This window comes from Mirounga leonina, unplaced genomic scaffold (assembly GCF_011800145.1).
Source record: "Mirounga leonina isolate KUSES-001 unplaced genomic scaffold, KU_Mleo_1.0 Mir_91, whole genome shotgun sequence".
Taxonomy (NCBI): Eukaryota; Metazoa; Chordata; class Mammalia; order Carnivora; family Phocidae; genus Mirounga; species Mirounga leonina.
Genome location: NW_023270839.1, coordinates 7,148,396 through 7,174,750, shown reverse-complemented (window position 1 = coordinate 7,174,750; position 26,355 = coordinate 7,148,396). Strand labels below are relative to the sequence as shown.

The window sequence follows — 26,355 nt, the reverse complement described above, 5'->3', positions numbered from 1 at the left end:
TTTTTCTTCTCTTTTCATTTTTTTTCTTCTTTTCTTCCCTCTTGCAGTTTTTTGCCCATAGAGAAATCTCTCTTGCTTTTTCCATCTCCCCACTCTGTGAACCAACCAAGCTTCCAAACAACCAGTCAGCCAACCAACCTATCTGTCTTAGTCTGGTTAGGTCGCTATAGTAAAAATGACACAGACTGGGTGGCTTAAACAACATTTATTTCTCACAGTTCTGGAGGCTAGGAAGTCCAAGATCAAGGCACTGGCAAACTCGGTGTCTATCGAAGATCTGCTTCCTGGTTCATAAACGGCTGTCTTCTCGCTGTGTCCTCACATGGTGGAGGGAATAAGGGACCTCTCTCGAGTCTCTTTTATAAGTGTACTAATCCCATTTATGAGGGTTCCACCCTCATGTCCCAATCACCTCCCAAAGTCCCCACCTCCTAATACTATCCCATTGGGGATTAAGCTTCAACATGAATTTTGGGAGACACAAACATTCAGTCTAATTCCAGCACCAACCTAGAAACTAAGATTGGAGGATGCTTTAAACTGGTGTAGAGACCAAAGCAAAGTAATGCACTGCTTCATATAGATCTCAAATCTGTGAAGATAGTCTCTTATGTTGTAGGAATTCAGCTTTGAATCATTTATGCCTAGGAGAAGCTGGGAAGGGTCACCACTGGAGAAGAAAGGGTTTGGAAGCAGGTTGGGATCCAGGACTATCAATTCCCATAGAAAAATCTTATTTTTATAAAACATCATACTTACTGGTGTTTGCCCTCAGTTTGTCCTTTTACTTTTTCTTTTAAAAATCAACCCTATTGAAGTAGGGTTGTGAAATGCACACACCTTAAGTATACAGTTCCTGGAGTTTTGACAAATGCATATATCTGTGTATCCACCATCCCAATCAAGATATAGAAAAAATCCTTCACCCCAGAACATTCCCTTGTGTCCCTATACTCAGACAACCATTGATTTCTATCACTAGCTATTAGTTTTGTCTAGTCTAAAACATCACATAAATTGTACTTTTCTTTTGACTTTGCTTAGGTAGTCTTTTTTCATGCAGAAGTAAAAAAGAATTATTATAGTTTTTTGTTTTTTGGGTTTGTTTGTTTGGTTTTTTTTGAGAGAGAAAGAGGCAGAGAGAGAGAGAGTGTGCAACCTGGGGGGAGGGTTAAAGGGTGAGGGAAAGAATCTTCAGCAGGCTGCAGGCCCAGCACTGAGCCAGTCTCGGGGCTTGATCTTAAGATCCTGAGATCAGGACCTGAGCCGAAATCAGGAGTCAGACACTTAACCAATTGTGCCACCCAAGTGCCCCAAGAATTATTGTAGTTTTTAATGGTTTCATTTTTTTTTTAAAGATTTTATTTATTTATTTGACAGAGAGAGACACAGCGAGAGAGGGAACACAAGCAGAGGGAGTGGGAGAGGGAGAAGCAGGCTTTCCGCCGAGCAGGGAGCCTGATGTGGGCTCGATCCCAGGACCCTGAGACCATGACCTGAGCCGAAGGCAGACGCTTAACGACTGAGCCACCCAGGCGCCCCTTGGTTTCATTTTTTTTACATTTAAAATTTTTTAAAAGATTTTATTAAAAAAAAAGATTTTATTTATTTGAGAGAGGGAGAGAGAGCGGGAGAGCGCAAGGGGGGGGAGGGGCAGACAGAGAGGGAGAAGCAGACTTCTTGATGAGCAGGGAGCTGATGACATGGGGCTCGATCCCAGGACCCTGGGATCGAGTCCCGCATCGGGCTCCCTGCTCAGCGGGGAGCCTGCTTCTCCCTCTGACCCTCCCCCCTCTCATGTGCTCTCTGTCTCTCATTCTCTCTGTCTCAGATAAATAAATAAAATCTTTAAAAAAAAAATCTTATATTTTAAACGCATTTTCTGCTCTGTCTCTTCAATGAGCTAATTCTCTCCAAGATTCCTGTACTAGTTATCTATTGCTGCATAACAAATCCCCCTAACACTTAGCAGCTTGGAAATGTATTACTTCATAGTTTCCGAGAGTCAGGAATGAGAACAATGTAGCTGGTGGTTCTGGCTCAGGATGTTTCATGAGGCTGGTGTGAAGTTGGTGTCTTCTCCAGACTTGACTGGGGCCAACTGGGTTTGCTCCTGAGCTTGCTCACATGGTTGTTGTCAGGCTGCAGTTCCTTGCTACGTGAGTCTTGCCATAGGGGTGCTCACAACATGGCAGGTGGGAGTGACCCAAAGGAGAAGGGGAGAGACAGAGAGGGTCCAAGACAGAACACTCAGTTTTACGTATCCTTATCTCAGAAGTGACATACCATTACTTCTGCCAAGCCCTCTATGCTCGTGGGGGTTGGATTACACAAGGTGGTGGATATCCACCTACAAGGATCACAGGGACCATCTTAGAGGCTGGCTGCCACTCTTCCAGGTTTGACTTTCCTTCCTCTTCACTTTCCCTGGATATCGCATCCATTTATGAGGCTACTGCCACCCATACCGATAGTTTGCAAATCATTCTTCTGATCTCTGACTTGCCCTTCTGAGTGCCCGGACGCTTTATCCAACTGCCTGGGTACCTCCTCTGAAATATCCATAGGCATCTCTATGTGGCTTTTTCCACCCTCTCCTTGGGTGAGCCTCAAATTGACTTCTATTTTAAAATGTAGCACTCTGCACTACATTTATTTGATTTCTCCATTAGGCTGTAAGCTTATCAAGGGTGGGGACTGTGCCTTCATTATTTTGATGTTCATAGTACTTAACACAGTCCTGGCAGGAAGCTGGTGCTCATTCAAATATTTGGACCCAGGTGAGAGCTTGGGTGGTGGGTGGACACCCACCCACTCTACCGCTGTTAGTCCTGTAGAGTGCCGGGGACCTGATCCCCAATCCTGCAGGGAGGGCCTGTTTCACTGGCTTTGAGACTGAGGCCTGCAGTCTCTTTTCAGTGCATGTAGAAATATCTTGGTGGCTTTGTACCCAGCTCTGCCCCCTAGCCAGCTAACCCTGTAGGCCCCACAGGGTGGGGTCTGGAGCCTGCTTAGACCCATGGGTCTGTTTCTGTTGTGTGAGTGTCTGGGGACAGCTGGACTGACCGGACGGACCATGGGTCCCTGGTAGGTATGATAAGGAAAATTTGTGTCCTAAGATGGCCAACCGAGCCAGCAAGGGAGTCCCAGTCCTTGCCCCGGGTCTCTTCCGGGTTCTTCTCCCTTCTCTGCTTCGCGCATGCACCAAAAGTGCCAAGTATGCGGAAGTAGATGTATATAAGTTGCCTCCTCCGTTTGTGCTCGGGGCTCAGACCTTTGGAGACCACTGTCCTCTGAGCCCGCCGGCATTAAATAAACCTCCGATCCTCCAAGATCTCTGGGTGCCTCTTGGTTTCTTCCGTCGGGAGATCCAGTCCAGGTTCTGTAACATTTGGTTCCCTGACTGGGAAACCCAACTGCGCTGGCCCATTGTTGCCACCGGTTTGGGGGCAACAGTGGAGTGGTGACAGAGCGAGGGATCGTAACAGAGAAGGCGTGCCTTGCCTAATTTTCAGCAGTCTCCCACCCAGGTCGCCTCGGGCCGGCCCCACTCCGCTGTTCCCACCAGACTCGAGGAGACTTGGCAGGTGAGGACCTGGTCCCGACATTGGATTCTGGTAAGGCCTGGGGCCCCAGGACCCAGACAGGCCCACCCCCATTGGGGTGGAAGGGGAGCCTGATCACCTCCCAGAGACCTCTTAGAAGTCTCACAGGTAGGGATTCCCAGGGAGGGAATGTAATAACTTCTGGAGTGTGAATGTGTGAGTGAATGTGCAGTCCAACCGGGCTTGCTCAAGCGGACTGATTCTGTGACTCCACGGGCGGGCACCCTTAAGGTCCCCAGAAGCCTACGGAGTCTGAGTGGGCCCGTCTGTAATTCCATGGTGAACGGCATACAGTCTATGGTGACATCAGAATAGTTTCTGATCATAAGTCACAACACTGAGACCGCTACGGCTAAGCCTCACCTAAGCTCCTTCAGGACATGGCCAGATGGGCATCTGATTAGTCTCCCCATCTCAGGAGGCACCCCCCCTTTGTCTGTCTCTGCGCCACCGCACACGGGGACATCACCATGGGGTCAGGGCAGAGTAAACCTACGGTTTTAGAGACCATGATCAAAAATTTCAAGAAGGGGTTTTCGGGAGACTATGGAGTCAGGATGAACCCTGGCAAGTTGAGAACCCTATGTGAATTGGAATGGCCCACCTTTGATGTCTGTCGGGTGGCTTTCAGACAGGACATTGGATGTCCCAATGATTTGTCGAGTATGGCGAGTCATAACAGGAAAACCAGGACACCCTGACCAGTTTCAGTACATTGACTCCTGGCTAGGAATTGCTCAGACCCCCTGGGTGTGATACACTTGCAATAGTCAAGGACAGGCCAGAGTCTTAATCGTCTCATCCAAGAGACCTAAAGAAAATCAGCAAAAGCCCCAGCCTCCACAAATCCTAGCCGGAGATCCCGAGGACGAACCGAACCCACCCCCACCATACATACCCCCAAGATTGCCTATACCTGGCCCTTCAGTTCCAGACACTCCGCCGCCATCGGTTTCACTGGTGCCCCCAGGCCCAGAGGATCCACCAGCGCCCCCAAGCCCAAATGATCCACTTTCTCCAGGACCAGCAGCCAGGCTGAGCCCCAGGCCAGGCGCAAGCACCTTCCAAATGCTGGTACGAGAGACACGGGAACCTGAGAGGTGTGATGAAGATGGGACGGTCCAACCCGGCTGTTCCATGATGTATTATCAGCCCTTCTCCATCACCAACCTCCTCAACTGGAAACATAACACCCCAACCTACTCTGAGAAACCACAGACCAGGGGCGCCTTGGTGGCTCAGTCGTTAAGTGTCTGCCTTCGGCTCAGGTCATGATCCCAGGGTCCTGGGATCGAGGCCCGCATTGGGCTCGCTGCTCGGCAGGAAGCCTGCTTCTCCCTCTCCCACTCCCCCTGCTTGTGTTCCCTCTCTGTCAAATAAATAAATAAAATCTTTAAAAAAAAAAAAAAAAAGAAACCACAGACCATGGTAGACCTCATAGAATCCCTCTTCCAGACTCATCGGCCAACCTGGGAAGACTGCCAACAGTTACTCCGCACCCTGTTTAACACAGAGGAAAGGAGGAGAATAAAGGAAGGTGCACGGCAGTACCTGGAAGAGCATGCACCCCCGGGAGTCATCAACCCTGCTGCCTGGGCTAATACAGCCGCACCCAAAGAGCACCCAGCATGGGACGTCATCACTGCACAAAAGGCACCAAGGCCCTCCTACAGCTCCTGTCAGACTCGGGATACCGAGCCTCATGGAAGAAGGCACAAATCTGCCAATGACAGGTCTGATACCTCGGTTTTCTCCTCACCCAAGAGAAAAGAGAACTAGGGCCAGAGAGGAAAAGGATCATCATCTCCCTGCCACAGCCCCAGACAAAAAGGGGCCTATGAGAATTCCTGGGGGCTGCAGGATTTTGCCACATCTGGACCCCTGGGTTCTCGGCAATAGCAAGACCCCTTTATGATCTCTTAGGGGGGACCAGATTGAGAACCCCCTGCCTGGACTGAAAAGGGAAAAATAGCACTCAGGGTACTCACCCAGAATGTTGGACCTTGGCAATGGCCAGTTGCTTGCCTGTCAAAGAAGCTGGACCCCATGGCAGCTGGATGGCCACTGTGCCTCAGGGTGCTGGCAGCCACCATCCTACTCATCAAGGAGGCAGACAAACTTACCCTGGGGCAAGAACTTAACGTCAGGGTCCCTCATGCAGTTGTGTCCCTCATGAATGCACAGGGACATTGCTTCCTTTCCAACTCTCAGCTAGCACAATACCAAGGACTCCTCTGCGAAAACCCGTGGGTCAGGGCGCCTGGGTGGCTCAGTTGGTTAAGCGACTGCCTTCGGCTCAGGTCATGATCCTGGAGTCCTGGGATTGAGTCCCACATCAGGCTCCCTGCTCAGCAGGGAATCTGCTTCTCCCTCTGACCCTCCCGCCTCTCATGCTCTCTCTATCTCATTCTCTCTCTCAAATAAATAAATAAGATCTTTAAAAAAAAAAAAAACCCACGGGTCACCCTTGAAACAGTAAGGACATGAAATTCGGCAACCTTTCTCCCCATGGAAGAGGGGGAACCAGACCATGACTGCTCTGAGGTGACTGATGAAGTCTACGCGAGCCATCCAGATCTGCAGGATCAAGCCATAAAGAATCCAGAGCTCACACTGTTCAGCGATGGCAGCAGTTACCTACAGGAGGGTGCCCAGAAAGCAGGTTATACAGTAACCACAACCACTGAAGTCCTAGAAGCTAAGGCATTACCAGCTGGATGGTCAGCTCAATGGACTGAATTATATGCCTTAGTCTGAGCCCTCACCCTCGGTGAAGGCAAGCGAGTCAACATCTATACTGACTCTCGGTATGCCTTTGCTACTGTACATACACATGGAGCCATCTACAAGGAAAGGGGCCTCCTAACCATAGCCGGAAAAGCTATCAAGAACAAGGAGGAGATACTGAGATTCCTCGAAGCCATCTGGCTTCCAATGGAAGTAGCAATCCTGCACTGTAAGGGACACCAGAAAGGAGGAAGAAGCACGAGGAAATCGTCTGGCAGATGAGGCAGCCAAGACCACAGCCAGTGAGGACATGGACACAGCCCCTTCCCTCACCATGGCCCTGACACCCCTGGAAGAAGTCCCTCCGCCCAGTTACACTAAAAAGGAAAAGGAATGGGCCATGGCTGAGGGAGCCACCCTGACTGAAAAGGGATGGTGGATGATGCCAGACGGACGCATTTTTGTTCCAACAGCAACTGGAGGGCATCTAGTCAAGGAACACCACTGACTCACTCATCTGGGGACAACTGCATTAGAGGCCCTTCTCAAGAAGCACTACTACGTCAGTCAGCTGCCAGCACTATGCCGAGCAACGAGTGAACGATGCATAACATGCTAAAAATAATGCTCAGTCTGCACCATGGCCCCCACCAGGTGTCCAGAGGATGGAAGCAACCCCGTTCGAAGATCTAGAGGTAGACTTCACACATGTGCAGCCGAGCAGGGGGTTCAGATATCTCTTAGTAATAGTATGCACATATTCTGGGTGGGTCGAAGCCTTCCCGACCAGGATGGAACAAAGCCAGGAAGTAGCTAAAGTCCTCTTGAGGGAGATCGTGCCCCGGTTTGGCCTGCCACTAACAATCCATAGTGACAATGGACCGCATTTGTAGCAGACCTTGTACAGGTCTTGACCAAATCCCTCAACATCACCTGGAGACTCCACACCGCTTACCGGCCCCAAAGTTCAGGGAAAGTAGAGCAAATGAATCGCACCCTCAAGGGAACCTTAGCAAAGTTTTGTCAGGAGACTAACCTCCCATGGCCGGATCTGCTACCCCTAGCCCTCCTGTGCGCTCGCTGCACGCCTGGGACATTCGGTTTCTCCCCATTTGAATTAATATATGGATGGCCACCCCCGTGCTTGGGAAGCCTTCCAGGAAACTTGCATCAGGTTGGAGATAAAGGGATAAAGGAAAAGCTTCAGGCCCTGGGGACCACCCTAAATAAATTACAAAAGTACACCTTTGAGAGGACTCCAATCTCCTTAGGGTCTCAAGTACACTCCTTCCAGACAGGGGACTCAGTTTGGGTCAAAGATTGGAAGAAAGAAGAAAGCTCATCATTCGGACGAGGAGCCACACCAGTGGAGAGTCCAGCCAGACTTCATGAACCCACTCCGGCTTCACCTTCGATGAGACCCCACCGACTGATGGACACCTGCTTACCATGGTCCATGGCTCTCATTGGCATGATTTCCCTCATGTTGGAAGTTGGACTCTACACTGTTGCCCCTCCTGACTGGACTTTCCCCCAGAGGCTTCTACCTAAGGTCATAGATCCCACTTTTACTGGCCCTCTGCTGTCTACTCCTGAGCGCATTTCACCATGGTTTTCCTGGCCCCAGTCAGTCCTGGTCTTCTGCTACCTGGTGTGCTGTTAAGTTTATGATTAAGTCCGTGTTCACCCCAAGCCTTGTAGTCAAACCTCAGAGTCAAACAGAATGATGCCCTCTAAACTAGGTGTTTAAAGGGGCATCAAAGGGGGGAATGATAAGGAAAATCTGTGTCCTAAGATGGCCGACCGAGCCAGCGAGAGAGTCCCAGTCCTTGCCCTGGGGCTCTGCCAGGTTCTTCTCCCTGCTCCGCTTCGTGCATGCACCAGACATGCCAAGTATGTGGAAGTAGAAGTGTATAAATTGCCCCCTTTGTGCTAGGAGACCTTTGGAGACCACTCTTCTCTGAGCCCCCCAGTGTTAAATAAACCTCCTATCCTCCAAGATCTCCGGGTGCCGCTTGGTTCTTCCGTCGGGCAATCCAGCCCAGGTTCCGTAACAGGTACCTGCAGCATTCTGCAGACTATTACTCAGGCATCAAGTCCTCTTCTTTCCCCCAGGCTACTCCCAGCTGTGGGGGAGGCCTTTTCTCATCACCACCTTTCATGGTTCTAGGACTGTAAATTCCACAAATCCTTGAGTTTTTCAGGAAGAATCACAGGGCCTGAAACCCAGCCTGCCGCCTACCCACATCCTCACACTCAGCTGCAGACTCCACAGAGGAAGGGCTCCTGACCTGTGCTCAGGAACCACAAGAGCACGGCCAGGTAAGGCTGGGGCAGGGACAGTGTGGCCCACGGTAGGGCTGTGTAGCTTGGGGGTCCGTGACACTGGACCTGCCCACCTTCGCTTTTTAAAATTTTTGTGCTGATGCTTCTTTCTCCCTGGCTCTGTGTGCAGCTGACTTTATTTCTTCTCTGACTCTCCTAACAAAGCTCTTGGGGGCTTTCAGAGCCCTTAGGGCCCCTCAGCTCAGCGCCTCATCTTACCGAGGTGCAGATGGAGCCAGAGTGGGGAACAGACTTGCCCAAATCCCACACCTTCTGTGGACATCTCCCTAGTCTCTCGTTCCTGATTTTCAGTTTCTCACTATTGCATGTCTCTCCCCTAGTCTTTGTTTTCTTTGCTTTTCCCTTTTCTTTTCTCTTTGGTGAAGGCCATACACCTCCAAGATAGGACTAGTTTGAGGGTGTGTCCACTTGGCTTCCCCACCTCCATTTCTGGGCATCTGAACTGCTCAGCATGGTAAGGGGAATCAGAATGGGCAGTGCCAGGCTCAGAGGCCACTCTGAGCTCTCGGGACCTGTGGTCGACTCCGGCCTAGCTGGCCCAGCTGACTACTCCAGAGAAAAGCAGAAGCGGGAATGAAGGCTGAGTGAGTGAGAGCCTGGGCCCTTAGAAGCTGCTGAGTCTCAGGCCCTGGGAAAGTGGGACCATGGGAGACAGATGAGGCCTGATTAGTCTCTCTGCATGCTACCTGCAATAGGCCAGAGCTGCTTTTCCCTACAAGTAGGACAGCTGTCCTGCAAACCACCTCACGGCAAGGTTAGCAAGGAGCAGGACTTGGTAAGAACCGTTGTAGACCACAGAGGGAACAGCCATAGACTTGCTGAGATGGGACCAGCTTCTCAGAGGTGCCATAACTCTGGTCTTCCAGCAGGGGGCAGCCCATCCTGACAAAAAGCGATTCCTCTTTTTCCTGCTGCCCTGCCAGCCAAGGAGACCAATTCCCCTGACACTTGACCGGGTTAATCTGGGCTCACGGCTTGGGGGAAGAGAAGTCCCCCAGGGGCCATAACAGTGTTTAGAATCTGCTGTCCTGTTTAGGGAAGGTAGAACAGTCAGAAGCTGAAACCCCTCATCCCCTCAAATTGAAAGGCTGTAAATATGACCTTGCAGAAAGGAGAGACAGCATGAGAGAGAATGAGCAGAGTGACAGCAGCTAGGACAAAAAGGTGAGGAGGTCTAGGACCTGCAAAGAGTAACTTTGGAAATACAGCATCAGGAGAGACATAAATTTGAAACCAAGGCTGTCTCTCTTAAGGCAGAGCATTTGGTTACCTTCATCATGACATGGATACAGCTTGATATTTTATCTGAAATTTCTCCATAATTCCTGAGCAGCACCCATTTGCTGATCATTATAGATACCGACCCCTAATTCAAGCGAACTGGGTTACATAAGGGTTGGTTGCTAAGGAACAAGGGAGATGCAGTAGGTATGACAAGGGTTGCTTAGTAACGAGGAGTCCCTGGGCGTTGGAGTGGCCAAAGCAGGTCTGGAACTGATGGGGATCTGTGGACAGTCAGTCCCCACCAGAGCCTCCGGAAAATGCATGTCTGCTGGCCCCTCAGTCCAGAGCTACCAGAGCCTGCATCTCTTCAGCTTCGCGGCACTATCCTGCATGAAAAGTACATCCCAAGTCCCTGAGTGCCCTTGCTGCAACCATTCCTTCCCACCTGCCTCTGCAGGAAACAGATCAGACTCCTAGATTCAGGACCCTGCAGGGAAACTCCCACTGCGGGAGGCAGAAGCCTCTGGGCTCACGGTGATGTGGAGCTGGGAAATTTGGGGTCTAGATGAAAGAGGGTCCCCTACACAAGCATCTCTGATGTGTTTCCAGTTCATCGGAAAGTGTGTGCATATCTGAGTCTCCCACACAGGGTCCTCACCCTGCGCACACCTACAGCAGCCTATGCCTTTCCTTCCAGAGGGTGTCCGGAGGGCCTGGGTCTGCACCCTGGCTCAGGCTCCTCCCAGCCTCCACTCAGTGAGCTTCACTTCAGCACAGCCTGGCAAGGACAGCATGCAGGCATTCAGAACCTGGGTCTGCTCTCTGACGTGTTGCAAGCGCTCAGTGCTTGCTCAGGGGATGAATGTGAAACTCATCCTGTCTACTGAATGGTGGGTCTCACATTACAATTTGCCTCTTCCATAAATAGAGAATTTTCATAGAGAGTTTTCCTGACCCGAGGCTCAGGTGTTTAAAATTCACCCTGACCAGCTCTACTCGCTCTGGCTCTCGGCTGCTGGCCTTGTCTGTCTGCAGGAGCAGAGGTAGATTACCATCGTTACTATGGCATCCGTCATGGGTGAAGTTGATTTTTTCCTCCAGGGCCAAGTTCAGCAGGAAGCAGAAAAAGGCACTGGCAGGCATATTCCAGGCAGTGACCTCGGCCCACAGGCACCTGTTGCATTCCCGTGCCGGGCTCTCTTTGCACCTGAGCAGCACTGGGATAGACCAAAAGTGTGTCCTGGCCAATCCGGAAGCGGTGGTCATCGGGTCCACTGAGGGGTAAATGCCCTGATTGCCCTATGGGTCTTGACCCCTCCCCAGGACTCTTGCTTCCACAGAGACCTGGGGCTCCTAGATCAAGACACAGCCTTGTTGATTTCCAGGGCTGGGTCGAGGGACAGTGGTGGCAGAGGGCTGAGGCTGTCTTGTTCCCTCCATCTCTGCTGCAGGATTGGCTTCGCCATGGCGCGGCACCTGGCCCAGGACGGGGCCCACGTGGTCATCAGCAGCCAGAAGCAGCAGAACATGGACCGGGCAGTGGCCGCGCTGCAGGGGGAGGGGCTGAGCGTGGCGGGCACCGTGTGCCACGTGAGGAAGGCCAAGGACCAGGAGCGGCTGGTGGCCACGGTGAGGGGCCACAGGGGTGGAAGGGCGCAGGGAGGAGAATGCGTAGGGCCTTTCCCATGCTGCTCAGCCCTGGGTGGGACCGGGACCGGGATAGGGGCTGGGAGGCCCTAGAACACGTCTCGAAACCAGGATTGCTCAAGGTCTACCTGGGCAGACGTCATTGTCCACACTGGCTTTCTGGAAAGTGGCTTGTTCATGAGAGGACCCTCGCTTCCATCCTACACCCTGGAGAACTGTGGTTGAGGAGGAATCTAGAGGGATTCCCCATCCAAGTCCACGGACGAATTCCTAGAGGAGACAGACCCTCCTCCCCTGAGGCCCTCAGCGCGGCAAAGCCTGTCCTTGGGCCTGTCCCGCGCTCCTGCCTTCACCGGAGTTTGGTTCTCACACCAGCTATGTGACCATTCCTGGTTGAGACAGGAGCTGATTTGCAAGCTCTGCCTTAATGCGCTGTGCACCTGACAGCCGCTCTGGGAGGGCGAGGCCTCCTTGGGCCATCTCCACACTTAGGGCCCTGCGTGTCACCCTTCCACCCAGGTCCTGGAGCACTATGGGGGCCTGGACTTTTTGGTGTGCAATGCAGGTGTCAACCCCCTGGTGGGAAGCACCCTGAAGGCCAGTGAGGAGGTATGGGACAAGGTGAGAGGCCACTGAGGGGAGCTGGCTGAGGGGTCTAAGGTGTTCTCCCATTGAGACTCGACTCCCCCCACCCAAAGCGGCTGTAAAAACAGGCACTGACCACGCCTCCCCTGGAATGTGCCGTGATGCTACTTTCCAATTTGTATGCTTCAGAGTGGGTTCCTACATTCTTTCTGCTTTCTTTTCTCTTCCTGTCCCTTTTGCATTTATTCATTCAGCAAATATTTATTGAGCGTTTGCTATGTGCCAGGCACTGTTCCAGGCTCTGGGGATACAGCTGTGGGAGTAGGTCTCTGCTCTTGGTGAGAGTCAAGAATAGTGAGGGTTCTGCTCTTTGTCAACAGTAGACATATTTTACATCCTTTGGTGATGTTGCTCCTCTTTGGGGACACGTACCTGCTGCTGAGATTCTTTACGCTTCCAAGAGGAGGGTTCCTCACTGTCCCTCAGAGGAACCTGATACACCTGTCAGGCCTGGACCCAGCCATCAGCTTTCCATGACATTCCAACCCACTGCATTCGGCTTAATGATCCTGCCACCTGGTCCACGGGGTCCTGAAGGGACCTTGTAAAATGTCTTGAGGTCCACCTCGGGCTTTGTTATTCTAGGATTTATGTTATGTTTTTATTTATTTTATGTATTTATATTTATATTTATATTATTTATTTATATTTTTAATATTTTGTATTTTCTATGATTTATATTATGTTATGATCTTATGTTATTCTGTGTTTTCTATTCTATGACTCCTGTGTTTGGTTCCTGAGTCCCTCTGACAGACAAGATGGACTGCAGTGAAATCATCTTCCTGCTGTCGATAGCCTCCCCCTCCACCCCAAGCACTGGCCAGAGCATTTCCTTCTGTCTTCCCCAGGCCTCTGCGCCGTGTAGACTGTGTTCTCAGGCCGCCGCCTCCTGTGTATCTGCCTGGCTGGATGCCCTTCCCTCCATCCTCAGAGATGACCTGAAATCTGAGCTCCCTGCAGCCGCTGCCAGCAGCCTCCCCCAGCTCCTTGGCTTCCTTAATGCCTCCGAAAGATCATTTGTGATTAGGTAGCTGGGATTTCATTGCTGACAGTGCCCTAACCCTCCTGAGTCATTTTCCCTTTTAGTGTCTTAGTTCATGGGATCATGACTCTTTTACTTGGAACACGTTTGAAATCTTCCCCTCCCGAAGCTGAGCGCACTCCCCCACAGCCCGGCCTTACTTTCTCCATGGCCACCCTATTCTCTGAGGTCTTACTGGTCCACAAGCAGTCTGCACTACTGGGTAGGAGTCGTCCCCGATCACATCTGCCACCACCTCACAAGTCTGAAATTGACTTGATGCTCCGCTTTCTCTGAATGCAGTTTTCAGGAGGTCTCCTGGGAGTTAGTTCCTTCTTGCTCACATTAGCACTGGGCCAGTTTAAGCACCTCTCCAGGTAGACCCCCATTTCTCCAGCTGGTTGGGAAATCTCCCATCTCCTCTTCCACCACTTTTCCTCCATCCTCCTCCTGCCTGAGGACTCCCCAGCATCCAACCTCCTCAGGGCACGATCTCTACTCAGGACTTTGTGGCACCCAGAGCTACTCTACCTGCTTTTCTAATAGGGCAGTCCTCTTAAGCGAGGGAGGGACTCACCTTTTCCTTGGTTCATGTTTGGCTGCTGAGTCTAGGAGGGGCCTTGTCAGAGCCCATCCCCCAGCCTGACACACATGGAGCTTAGAGCAGACATTGGTGGGATGGTGGGGCTCTATTTTGAGCAGAAAATGACCAGGAAGTCCCTTAGTCTAACCCTCAGTTCCTTCTTATTGGGGACCTCATGCCGGGCCCCCCTTTGGACAATCTGAGCCATTTCTTACAGTCCTGGGGGTCATCCCCAACACTGGCAACCTTTCATCATGTGGGCCTCAGCAGCTCTCCATCGAAGCCTTTCCCCTGCCCTCATCCAAGAGGATGGTTGGGTGCGGGATGAAGATGTTGCACATGTACAGTCTCATTCCCTAGAGACCGAGGACACACTGACCTCACTCAAGATGGTGCCCCACAGGAGGGATCCTGGTGCCACTTTAGTCCCAGCGGGCTCTCTGTCCTAGCCCTCAGCTCAGTCTCTGCCTCTTTTCCTGCCAGTTCCTCTCTTACTTTTCCTCCATCCCCAGTCCCACCAGACGGATTCCCAGACAGCAGGTCAGGGACCCTCATGTCTGAGGCCAGATCCAGGTTTTAGTTGCAGGCAGGACCAACGTGGGCAGCTCACTCCCAGGATGGCAGTTCTCTGTGGTGTCTCCCTCTTTGTGATGGCCGTAGGAAAGCTCAAGAGCCACGTCTGCAGGAACAGGCATGCATGTAGGCCCTCATAGCTGGCGTTTTTGTGAATGAATAATAGAATAATGCTCAGTCCTTACCACATGCTGTGAACTGTGGGCACCAACTTTCCCCTTGCTTTTTCTTATCTTTCTACACTTATTTTTCCTGTTCTCCATTTCTTCACACATAATACCTGTTGAATTTTTTTATGCTGTTGTACCATGAGAATGCCTTAAATTCTATTGGGACAAGACAAGGACACAAACAAGTCAAAACACAGACAAAGACAACTCTTCCAGAAATCTCCTTGCCTCCCACCACCTCCTTTCCCCTCCATCTGTTCTACTTTCGGTCTTTTTCCAGGGGCCTCTGCTTAGAGCTTCTGTCTGCATGACCAGCACATGGTCCATTTTTCTTGAAAAGGCCTGAACATTTCCCTCCTTCACCCCAGTCTGGAATAGTTCACGTTTTCAGGGCTCTGCTCACAGACCTGTCACTTAGCCTGGCTGCCTGTTAAACCATTAGCAAGTGGGAAACTCCTCTTGTCCTGATCAGAAGGGAAATGAATCTCAGACCTGCAGGCATGTGGGTTTGCTGCACAAATGATCGGACTCCAAGTTCTTATGGTAACAGGCCCTGGGCTGAGGGCTGACCATGTCTCTCTGCCCTCCCTCCTGCCTCTGCTCTGATATCAGAATTTTCACATTCTGAACGTGAATGTGAAGTCCCCGGCCCTGCTGCTGAGCCAGCTGCTGCCCCACATGGAGAACGGGGGTAGGTTGCAGGGTGGGGGTAGGGACTGGTGGGGAGCCACCCGAGAATGGAGTCTGGAGAACACAGGGGCCCAGCTGGGGTCTCCCCCTCCCACTCCCTCTGTCCTGCCTCACCCTTTGTATAGCCACAGCTTCTGAATCCTGACTGCAGGATGACGGTGATGTTCCTGGGGCTCAGGTGTGCTCTCATTGGCCTTGACATCAGCTCCTTAGCCTCGTGGGCAGGTCATTCTCACCCTCCTCTACTCCGGTTCTCTCACCGCCGGACAATGCCTTTTCACCAGTTTACAATGTGTGACAGGGTCTGCCCCATTCCTCCCTGTGGGGAGAAGCCCATCCCAGGCCCCTCCTCCCTCCCTGCTTCTCAGCCTCCAGGGAGCCTGCCTGGTGTTCCAGATCCTGCATATTTGACTGCACTCCATACTTAGCCTCAGGGCTCTCGTGTCAGGGACTTAGGCCACCACGTTCCTCAGGCCATAGCTGCTCCTCAGGCTCCTCCGTGCAGGCGTCCCCTTTAGGAACTGGCCCAGGAGTGGGTGGGTTAGAAGAAAAAGTTACTGACTCTCATTTCTTGTCTCCTCCTGTCCCATCTGCTTCTCAGAGGTGGCCCACTGATACGCATTCACTGTCAGCGCTGGGGGCCTCCTCACCAAGCCCACTCTGCCCCCTTCCCCAAGCAGCTGGCTTTCTGCTCCTCGCTTCCCCCAGGAGAGGCAGCGAGTGTCATGGTTTGGAGCGTGGGCATAGGGTCAGAGAGATGGGGTTGGAGTCCCAGGTCCACCACTCCTGGCTCTGCGGCTAAACCCTGCTGAGCCTCTGTTCGCTCAGCTCTGAAAGGGGGCTACTAACGGGAGCCGTGCTGCTGCCGTGAGGATTGCGTTATTCCATGACTAGCGTCATTACAGTGGTATCATTCTGATTTCTGTATCTTTTTAAAATAATAGTAGCACCTCAATCCATGGTAAGTGATTGGTTTCCTGTCTCCTCTTGTGTCTGTCTCCTCTCAGGACAGGGGCGGTCGTCCTGGTTTCCTCCATTGCAGCCTGTATACCACATGTGGTGAGTGCTTGCTCGGGTGCTCCTGGTAGGATTAGAGGAAGGGGTCCCCAGAACGCCACAGGGACAATGCCTGGGACAGACCCCCACCTCACTCCCGCTGCCCTAGGTTGAGCTGATGCCCTGTGGCCGCTGGGTGCCTCAGATCCAGCTTCTGCTCTCAGACCAGGCTGGGGAGAGTGTGTCTGAGCTCTGCGCTTGGGCCAGGGCTGGGATTATCTGTAGCTGAGAAATCCAACTGATACTTTCCTCTGCTTCCTCAGATCCGTTTATTTTTTTTTAAAGATTTATTTATTTGAGAGGGAAAGGGGTGCCTGGGTGGCTCAGTCGTTAAGCGTGTGCCTTTGGCTCAGGTCATGATCCCAGGGTCCTGGGATCGAGCCCCATGTCGGGCTCCCTGCTCCGCGGGAAGCCTGCTTCTCCCTCTCCCACTCCCCCTGCTTGTGTTCCCTCTCTCGCTGTGTCTCTCTCTGTCAAATAAATAAATAAAATCTTCAAAAAAAAAAAAAAAAGAAGGAGAGGGAAAGATTTCCAAGCAGAATCCCTGCTGAGCGCCAAGCCATGGATGATGCGGGCTCAATGGTGGGGCTCCATCTCATGACCCTGCGGCCATGACCTGAGCAGAAATCAAGAGTCAAATGCTTAACTGACTGAGCCACCCAGGCGCCCCTGCTTTCCCATATCCTAATCATTGTCTTGATTCCCTTCCCAGAAACTGGGTCCCTATAATGTCAGTAAGACGGCCATGCGGGCCTCACCAGGACGCTGTCATGGGAGCTGGCCCCCAAGGATATCCGGGTGAACTGCCTAGTTCCAGCAGTAATCGAGACCAACTTCAGCCAAGTGGTGAGGACCAGGGCGTATCCCCCATTTCCCAGCCCGGCTCAGTGGAAACCTCCCCAGTGACTAAGGGATAAGCCTCAGATTAGCGTCCCTAACAGCTGAGGTCCTCGTTGTCCTTTGAATTCAGCCATGACTCAGCCCATCACCCCTGAGAAAGGCAAATCTGCCATGAGTGCTCTGTCACAGGATCATCTGGGGCCCTGCCCATCTCCTTGTTTTAGCAGCCCTGACTCTCTCACATCTTCCCTTTGCCCAGTTACACAAGGATGAGGTTTTCTGGAACAATTTCAAGAAAGAGCACCAGCTGCAGAAGCAAGTGGGGTGTGGAGGCTTGGTAATCTGGGTACAGCTGGGGATGGGTGGCTGGGCTGTGTCACGGGGCGACCCCTCCCTGTGTACTGGCCATTCCTTTAGCTGAAGTCTGGATTCCAGAGCCCTGCAGGGTGCAAGTGGCCCGGCTGAATCCGCCCTGTCCCTCCTTGGAGTCCACTCCCACCGGAGCAGCAGAGCCTGAGATCCCTGACATGTGTTCTGTCCTGTGCAGGTTAGGGAAGCCTGAGGACTGTGCCGGGATTGTGTCCTTCCTGGGCTCTCCGGATGCCGGCTACATCACCGGCGAGAACATTGTGGGGGCCGGCTTCTCCCCTCGGCTCTGAAGGGGCTGAGGGGGCCCTGAGCTCTGGGTCTGGGCTTAGGAGCCTGGGCACGGGTGGGCTGGGAGATCATTAAGGTCAGGGGGGTAAAGTCTGAAGCTCTGCCAGACAAGCAATCTAGGGGCTTGTTCATGCCAGGCTTGAGGCAGGACCCCCCCCCCCCTCCGTGTTCTCATCTGTTGATTCTGCTGTTGATTCAGCTGCTGTGATCCAACCAACATGTGAGTTCTTGATGTGGGGCTGTGGAGCCGACTGAGTTCATGGGGCTGGCACTTTGGAGGAACCATAAAGGACAGGAGCAGACTCAGGCCCGTGAAGGATCCGGCTCCTTCTCTCTGCCACTTGTGCTCTAAACATTTCTTTCCTAAAATAAACCCCAATTTCTCCTCAAGCCTGGAAACTCCTGGTAAGGGGAGAGCCAAGGGGAATGAGGCTGAAGACAGGCCTCTCCTGTCTCCTGCCTGCTGCTGCCCTGAGCCCATTCATGGACCCATGGTGGTGGCCTGTGGGTGTTCAGAAGGCTCTGCTCCATTCTCTGAGTGGGCTGTGGAGGCTAAGCAAGGTGGGAGGGGGGTGGGAGGATTCTGGGATTTCCCCCTGGGGTTCTGTGGGTTAGTGGTTCTTCATGTTTTCTGGGCCACACCCTTTGAGTCCCTGACGAAAAAGCCCTCCCCCACCCCCGCCCAATCTTGCAACTTCTAATTCATACAATAGAGAGAAGTCAGTGTGAAGTTCTCCTTAAGGTTGTCTCCTCTTGGTAAAGGCCCTTTCTATTGTCCTGAGGCATGTTTGAGGGCGCAGTCCCTGGCCCAGCTTTTTCTTATTTATTTTCCAGACCACTCTGGCAGTGGGTCCCTCATCCTGCTGAACATCTCTGGCTGTGTCTGCCCAGGCCTCCCTGTGGGGGCTGGACTCATGGGTGGGAGGGCAGCTTGAGGGTCGTGGTGCTGCGCTGGAGGAGAAGGGGTCGTCCCAGAGTGGCCGGAGGCAGTGTAGTGGGCTGGAGGTTCTGTGGAGGCTGGGATCTGTGCAGGTGAGGTGAGCACCAACATGGCTGAATGCCCAGGGCTATGCTTGGCACATCTGACTCTACCATGAAGCTCTCGCACCACATTTTACCAAGATGAACTGCCTTCCATCTAAAGCAAATGGTTCCCTTGGCAATTGAACAGCAGGGGAAACATTAGCTGAATACCAGGATAAATGAAAGACTGGGAATCGAATGGAAATGGAGGAAAAGAGCGATCAGGAGATGACAGCCACAGGTGCCCTTGGGCTTCCTCACCTGTGGGGCTGGGACACTGTGTGGGGGGCTGAAGTTGCTGGTCTGGGCTGTTGTGTGCCCTGGGTGACTGGATTCAAGTTTAGAGTTTCTGTCCCTTTAGCCCTTGAAGGCCAAAAGATGCTGTCCTCCATGGGAGGGTCCCCATGAATCCCAGTGGGTAAAATGACTTCCTTTGCTGATCATTTTTTAAAAAATAACATGTTAAAAAAATTTTTTTTTTAAGATTTCACTTATTTATTTGACAGGGAGAGAGAGCACAAACACAAGGTGGGGGAGCAGCAGGCAGAAGGAGAGGGAGAAGCAGGCTCCCCGCTGACCAAGGAGCCCGATGTGGGACTTGATCCCAGGACCCTGGGATCATTATGACCTGAGCTGAAGGCAGACGCTTAACCGACTGAGCCACTCAGGCAGCCCCTTTTGCTGATCATTTTAACGAGGACCTTTGATGTTTCCTAATTGCTGCCTGCTCCAGAGAATGTAATTTGTGTAGATACGTGCAGCTTGTGTAGATATGTATAGGAAGGTAATGCTGAGCTTTGAATCCAAGTCTGTCGGCCACTTGCCATGACAAAGTGATGGCCAGGGCTCTGTCAGCTTGATTCTCTCCGGCATGTCTGTCTTACTTTGGTTTCTCTTGTAAGTAGAGCCTAAGACAAGAGCTTTCAGACAGGAGATCTGAGGGAGCAGGAGTGAGGGGGTGAGCAGGAAAGGAAGGGTTGGTTAGGGAGGGTGCCACTGCATGCCACAGCTCCCCGAATCTCCCAAGGAGAGCACAGAGCGTCTCTCAGGCATGCGTGTCCCCCCTAAAGATGGCAGGTGGAGCATTTATCCGTGCCCTCTCATCTCCCAGCCACCAAGGGCTGCCCCTGGGGATTATTAACTGCCCCACACTTCCAGTCAAGGAGGAAGAAGCCATCCAAAGTGCAGTGAGTCAGACCCATCAGAAATGACCCACCCCCCAACCACATCAGAAGTCCGTCAGATGACGGCAAGGGGTGTGAGTCAGGGCACCCAAAGTGTCCCATACAAGGTCTCTAGGACCATCCAAGGTCTCATATTTGCTTAAGGGACAAAACTCTCAACCCATTGCTCCTGTGAGGCCCCAGAGAGAAACACAAATCTCTCCTCTTCCCCAAATAACAATTAATCCACTTGTCCCAAGGGACGGCCTTCAGAAATTTTCACTGGAGGCTTTCAAGCTGACATATCTCAAATCTCCAGTTACTGGTTTGAGTGGTTCATGTGGCTGTCCCACAGCGTTTCCAGAAGATCAAAGAGATAGGGAGGCAGGAAAGGAAGATCAGAGAGGAAACTCTTGATAAACTAATCACACACCAAAAGAGCTGTGGCCTCTCAACAACTTAATGTTCTACTTGTTAAAAAATGAAAATTTAAAATGCAACACTCAATGCCATTAAATTTACATATTAACTTTAAAACTCCCCTTACTTCTCTGTAAAAATCAGGACGGTTTTAGAATATGAGGTCCTGGGAGGGAAGGAATCCAGGGCCTCCTTTTGTCCCATTTCTCGTGACCCAGCTTCTGGAGACAACTAACAAAAGATGCTGGTGTAAGGATGGGTCCTTGGTGACCTGAAGCACTGCAGGTGTGGGAATGAGACGTGGGGCTTTGGAGTTTATTGAATGGATACCTCAGCAGCCAGCCCAACTGGAACACCAGGCATTTGGGGGTCTTGAATGTCCTGGGTCAGATTTTACCAAGAAGATGATTATCTTCCATCCAAAGCAAATGGCCCCCTTGGCCAATTTAAACAGCTTACAGACAACACTGTTAGCCCACATCTGGAGAATTTCTTTCAACAGGCAGAAGGAGGGAGTATGGGATGCCAAGCAAAAGAAACCATCACCCCCACCGCCTAACTTTGAAACAGACCCCAGCAGCCCACATCAGATGGAGCCATTTCCAGAATTCTCTTCTACCTCCTTTCTTCTTTTCACTGTCCTCCTGAAGTTTATCAGCTAATTCCATGTCAAATCTTTCAGGGAGGCTCAGTGCCCCTCCTGTCTTGCTTCATTTGCTGGGGGTTAAGAACTGATGCCGGTGTGGGGAGGTGTAGCCCTCCGAGTGTCCATAAGATCTTAACCCACTTGCTTGTCATGGAGGCTGTTTCTCTGGCCAGATCTGCTGGCTTGTCTCCAGTGCACCTGGTCTCTTGCCTTTACCAGAAGAGGTTGAAATCAGCTCATCACCTGCCTTGGGAGCAGTTATGCCTCAGAATCAACGAAAAGATCATACAAAAGATCTGGTTTACTCCCACCTTCTCTCTCTCCTGCCATTTTACAGATGAGGCAACTGAAGGCCATGGAGGGGAAGGGGCTTGATCATGAGGTGGGCTGGTAGGAGACGTGGTCCAGAAACTAGGTCCCCTGACCCTCAGTCTGAGCTTGTCATGAGAAAGTCCTGTGCCAGGTTCATTTGGCCCATGACCCGCCACCCTCATGATCCCCTAAGAAGTTCTCTTTTCCAGGGCAGGAGCTTCTGGATGTGAACAGGGCATGCTGTGGATTGAAAGTCTGTGTACCCCAAAAATTCATATATTGAAACCCAAATCCCAAATAGGATGGCCTTTGGAGATGGGACCTTTGTAATTTGGTTTTGATGAGGACATGAGAGTGGGGCCTTCATGATGGAATGAGTGCTCTTAGAAAAGCATCATGACATCTCTCTCTCTCCACCATGTGAGGATACAGTGAGAAAAATGGCCATCCTCACAGACCAGGAAAAATACTCTCACCACAACCTGACTAGGCTGGCCCCCTGATCTCAGATTCTGAGCCTCCAAAACTGTGAGAAATACAGTTTGGTTTGAGTGGTTCATGTGACTGTCCCGCAGGGTTCCCAGAAGACTGAAGAGATAGGAAGGCAGGAAAGGAAGATCAGAGAGGAAACTCTTAAACTAATCACACACCAAAAGAGCTGCGGCCCTCAACAACTGAATGTTCTACTTGTTAGAAAGTACCCAGTCTATGTTACTTTGTTATAGCAGCCCAAGCTGACCGCATCTGTGGAGCTGACCAACCTCTGCCCACGTGACCTCACTATGGTGCCGATGGGTCAGAGAGCCTGACTGACCATCTATGCCAGCCCCCGGTGGCCCCATCCTCAGGGACCTGCCCCAGCTCAAGGGTTAGAATATATTGTATTAAAGCTTTCTGGTATCTCACAAAAACCGATCGTTACTTAGTGTTGAATCCATATTTTTAAAAAAATTAGCTCAATTTTTATACTACTCAGGCAGTAGAGTAAAAACAACTAATTGAATTGGTATCTGTAGCCTTTAGTCTGAAAAGTGCCGAGAAAGAGAGGAGCAGCCCCTGGCCGCCTGGAGCCGTCCTGGCACGATCAGCTAGCTGGCTCTTGGTGCTGACGGCCTGGCCTCCCAGCTAAGCCAGGGTGTTCCGTTAGACATAAACAATTCTGGGAGATACAGACATCCGACAAGCCCACTCTGTTCCCTTGACGGATAAAGACAAAAACAAGATCACTCTGTAATCATGTCTGAACACAAATTATTGTCCAAACCACAAAAATCTGAATATCCATCCTCCATCCGGAATAACGAGTGCCAGGGGCTGATTTGTCAATAGCCCCCGTAACTTTGCTCTTTTCTTCTCTCCTTCTACATACTTATGATTAAGATCCCAATCATAGGGAGCACCTGGGTGGCTTAGTCGGTTAAGCGTCTGCCTTCGGCGCAGGTCATGATCCCAGGGTCCTGGAATCGAGTCCCACATCGGGCTCCCTGCTCGGCAGGAAGCCTGCTTCTCCCTCTCCCGCTCCCCCTTCTTGTGTTCCCTCTCTCTGTCAAATAAATAAATAAAATCTTAAAAAAAAAAAAAAGATCCCAATCGTAGGATTACACCAGTATCCAATCCAGAGCAAAGCCTTGCCTCTGTGAATCCTCTTCAACATCACCTGACACAAGCCCAATATAAGTCCTTTCTAATATTCTGTTCCTGAAACTCTCCATACTTGCCCATGGGGTATGTTTTGCCTCATTTGCTAAGAGTCAGTAAACCCAATTTTGTTTGACTGCAGTGTGTTCCTGGTAGCCTTTGGCTGGAAGGTTTTGGCAGTCTGTACATTTATTTTTTCAAGTATTTTAAATGAACATGGTAAAAAATCGAGGTACTTCAAAAGGGTGAATAGTGAAAGGTAAGTCTCTTTTTCTACCCTTGAACCCTGGAATCTGCTTCCCTTCCTCCCAGGCCATCACTGATCCCAGATAGTCTGTGCACATACAGGCAGGTATGTATATTTACCAATTTTGGTGCTAATTGCATTTATCATTTGTCCTTCCTTTTATCCACCTGTCCACCCAGTATTTATTGTACCTGGAACTCCAGGGCAATGCTACGGAACTTTCTCAGTGAAATGATAAAGGTGACTCAAGATACCGTGTGGACCATTTTTCAGTAAATCAAAACAGGGGAAGAAAGAAACCCATGGCTGGTGGCCTTTTAAGCAGCAGTCCCAACTTTACTGACAGAGAGGTTTATTGGTTGCTTTCGATTCTCCCTTTACTTCCAGGATGGATGGGGATACCACCTTTGATGCAGAAGCTGTAGCTTTTACAGTGATGAGGGGATGGACTGAGGGTTAGAGAGTAGGTCCTTTGGTAGAGATGGCTTTCCATCAGCTTCAGGATGAGGGCCAAATTCCTTTGTGTGGGGTACAACTCCTTGGATCCTGACCTCTGTCTCCTTTGTCCCTCTGTTCTTTAAACCACCACTTGCCCTGGGAGCTTTACTCTTCCTGGTTGAAGGGCTCCCCGTCCCCCCGCAGGCTGCGCCCTCTCTTGTTTAAGGTCTTTGCACACACCTGCCTTTGCCAGAACCTGGCCTCCAGGGCAGCCGCTCCCATGGCACTTGCCGCAGGGCGTGTGCATTCTCGTCAGAGTGTTCTGTTTCCTCCTTCAGCCCAGAGATGGTCTTGCATCTCGGAAGCCCCAGCCTCTAGCAGGAAGCTCGGCATCCAGAAACTTCTCAACAAAGGTTTGCTGAATAACTGAATGAATGGTGAATGAAGGAAGTCCTCTTCTGGAGGCTCAGTCTGGTGTGTCTAGACCTTCCTGCTTCTGGGAACCCCTTCTTAGACCCCAAGTTCCTGGAAATGGCAGAGGCAAACCATACAAGGAAATGGTTCCTTCTAGAAAAAGCAAGATTTGCCCCCAGGGCTACTCTGGAGCTGCAGCCCTCTCTGCCTCGTGAGCTCCAGAAAGGTTTGTCTTTCCTAAAGGAAGGGAAAACTCTTGGCAGAGTTTTCTAGGCCCAAACTCAGGCTGCTTCCTTGGGATTCATCTCCCAGGTGACTTCCAGTGCCATCTGATCAGGGTCCTGTCAAAGAGAGGGGGTGGGGTGAGGCACAGAGCCCCGGGGCCTTAGTGCAACAGAAGCCACCCCCACTGTCCCCAGTCACAGGAAGAGTAGCAGCTGCCGCTGACTGAGCCTTTATTCCTGCTCAAGCACGATGCTAAGTGCCTCTCAGGAATTCTCTCTCTTAAAGATAGTAACAGCTCAAAAATTTAAAAATAAATAAAGATGTTATGGAACCTGGACCTCACCTGCCAAGCCTCCTGGAGTCCGGCGGGAACAGTGGAGTGGGGCCGGCCTGAGGCGACCGGGGGCGGGAGACTGCCGAAAATTAGGCAGGACGCGCCTTCTCCGTTACGATTCCTCTTTCCGTCATCACCGCCCCACCGATGCCCCAAACCGGTGGCAACAATGGGCCAGCGCAGTTGGGTTTCCCAGGCAGGGAACCAAATGTTACGGAACCTGGACTGGATCGCCCAGCGGAAGAACAAAGCGGCACCGGGAGATCTTGGAGGATAGGAGGTTTATTTAGCGCCGGGGAGCTCAGAGGAGAGTGGTCTCCAAAGGTCTGAGCCCCGAGCACAAAGGGGGCAATTCATACACATCTACTTCCGCATACTGGGCACTCTTGGCGCATGCGCGAAGCGGGGGAGGGAGAAGAACCCGGAAGAGCCCCGAGGCAGGGGCTGGGACTCCCTTGATGGCTTCCTGGGCCATCTTAGGACACGGATTTTTCCTTATCAAAGATAGTAACCGCTCTGTGAGGCAGGGCAGTTCCTAGCCCCATTTTACCTGTGGAGAACCTGAGATTCTAGAAAAATTCAGTAACATGCCAGCGTGTGGCCGTGTCCCTTCAGCCCACCTCGGATGTCAGCCATAATGTAGGTGGACAGTTCCTGGCGAGCTCAGACTCGCCTCCGACACACCACAAATCATCCGTTTTCTGCCCAGGCGTGTGCCCAGGGAGTCCCGAGTGCGAGTGCGGGGTGACTGCCCCGGGGCGGGGGCTGCTGCGGGGCCTGAGGGAACCCCGTGGGAGGAGGGACCCGAGGGCGTCCTACTTCCTCAGTGAGTCTGCGTGGAGGCAATTTCCACGGCCCACAGCAGAGACTGCCCTGCGTCTCCCTCCCCATCCCCTCACTTCTGTGCGCCGGGATCACATCACAAAGGATTTTCCGGTCTTGGGAAGTGAAGACAGTCACATAGTAGAAAAGTGGCGAAGCGATCCTTACTTAGTGTTGAACCAAGGTGTACCTGATGAGGGCCTTTTTGATGTGTTTTTGGGAAGTGAGAAGTCCCAGGAGAAACCCAGGATCCCTAAGCGGAGAAGGGGAGGAGGAGGCCGGGCGGGGTGCTGTCGCCCCCCCGGCAGGCAGTCTGCTCGGGCTGCTGGCAAGGAAGCAGTGACATTGGGCGGGGACGGTAAAGTCCTCTGTGGTGACAGCACACCTCGCTTTGGGGTAGCAGAATTTTATGAGAAATCACATTCCTTGGCTTTAGAAATAGAAGTTAAAACAAAACAAACCCTTTATTGTCCCAGGGAGTCAGCAAGTGCAAAGAAATGCTTGGGAGGAAAGAAGATCCACATGGCTTCTCTCTTTTCCTTTCTAAGAGTCAAGTCCAAACTCTACTTTTGTGGCACTTGTCCTTTGAATTGGTGCCTGAAATTCCACTTAGGAGCTCATTCCTTACAATTCAACTTCTGATCTCCCTGAGAGAATATACTTTCATCTGTCATTACTCACATTCAAGTGTGAATGGGTTTCTGATCCCTGAGTGAAAGCAAGTATTGATGGGGGGAGGGAAGGAGTCACTGGGTTCCTGAGGGAGGTGGGGAAGTGGTTCCTGCCTGGGAGGCAGAAGTAGCCAAGGCCATCTCTCCTAACCCAGCCCTGCCTGATGCCAGGCGTGCGGGTGCTGGTTGAGAAAGGGACTAGGAGTTTCAAAGAA

General features: G+C 51.6%; 1 protein-coding gene and 1 long non-coding RNA gene across 2 annotated transcripts; both read left to right on the top strand.

Annotated features, from left to right (window-relative positions):
• Nucleotides 1-10,760: 10,760 nt before the first annotated feature.
• On the top strand, nt 10,761-18,253 carry LOC118003494 (dehydrogenase/reductase SDR family member 2, mitochondrial-like). The gene is given in 10 exon segments (XM_034994565.1): nt 10,761-10,792; nt 11,004-11,183; nt 11,354-11,531; nt 12,069-12,170; nt 15,157-15,239; nt 16,242-16,293; nt 17,003-17,036; nt 17,039-17,136; nt 17,390-17,445; nt 17,678-18,253. Coding segments are annotated over 10 exon segments (927 nt in total). The 3' UTR covers nt 17,790-18,253.
• Nucleotides 18,254-19,419: 1,166 nt separating this feature from the next.
• On the top strand, nt 19,420-24,308 carry LOC118003663. The gene is made up of 3 exons (XR_004677383.1): nt 19,420-19,548; nt 23,440-23,508; nt 24,013-24,308. It is a non-coding gene; the product is annotated as an uncharacterized LOC118003663 (long non-coding RNA).
• Nucleotides 24,309-26,355: the final 2,047 nt, after the last annotated feature.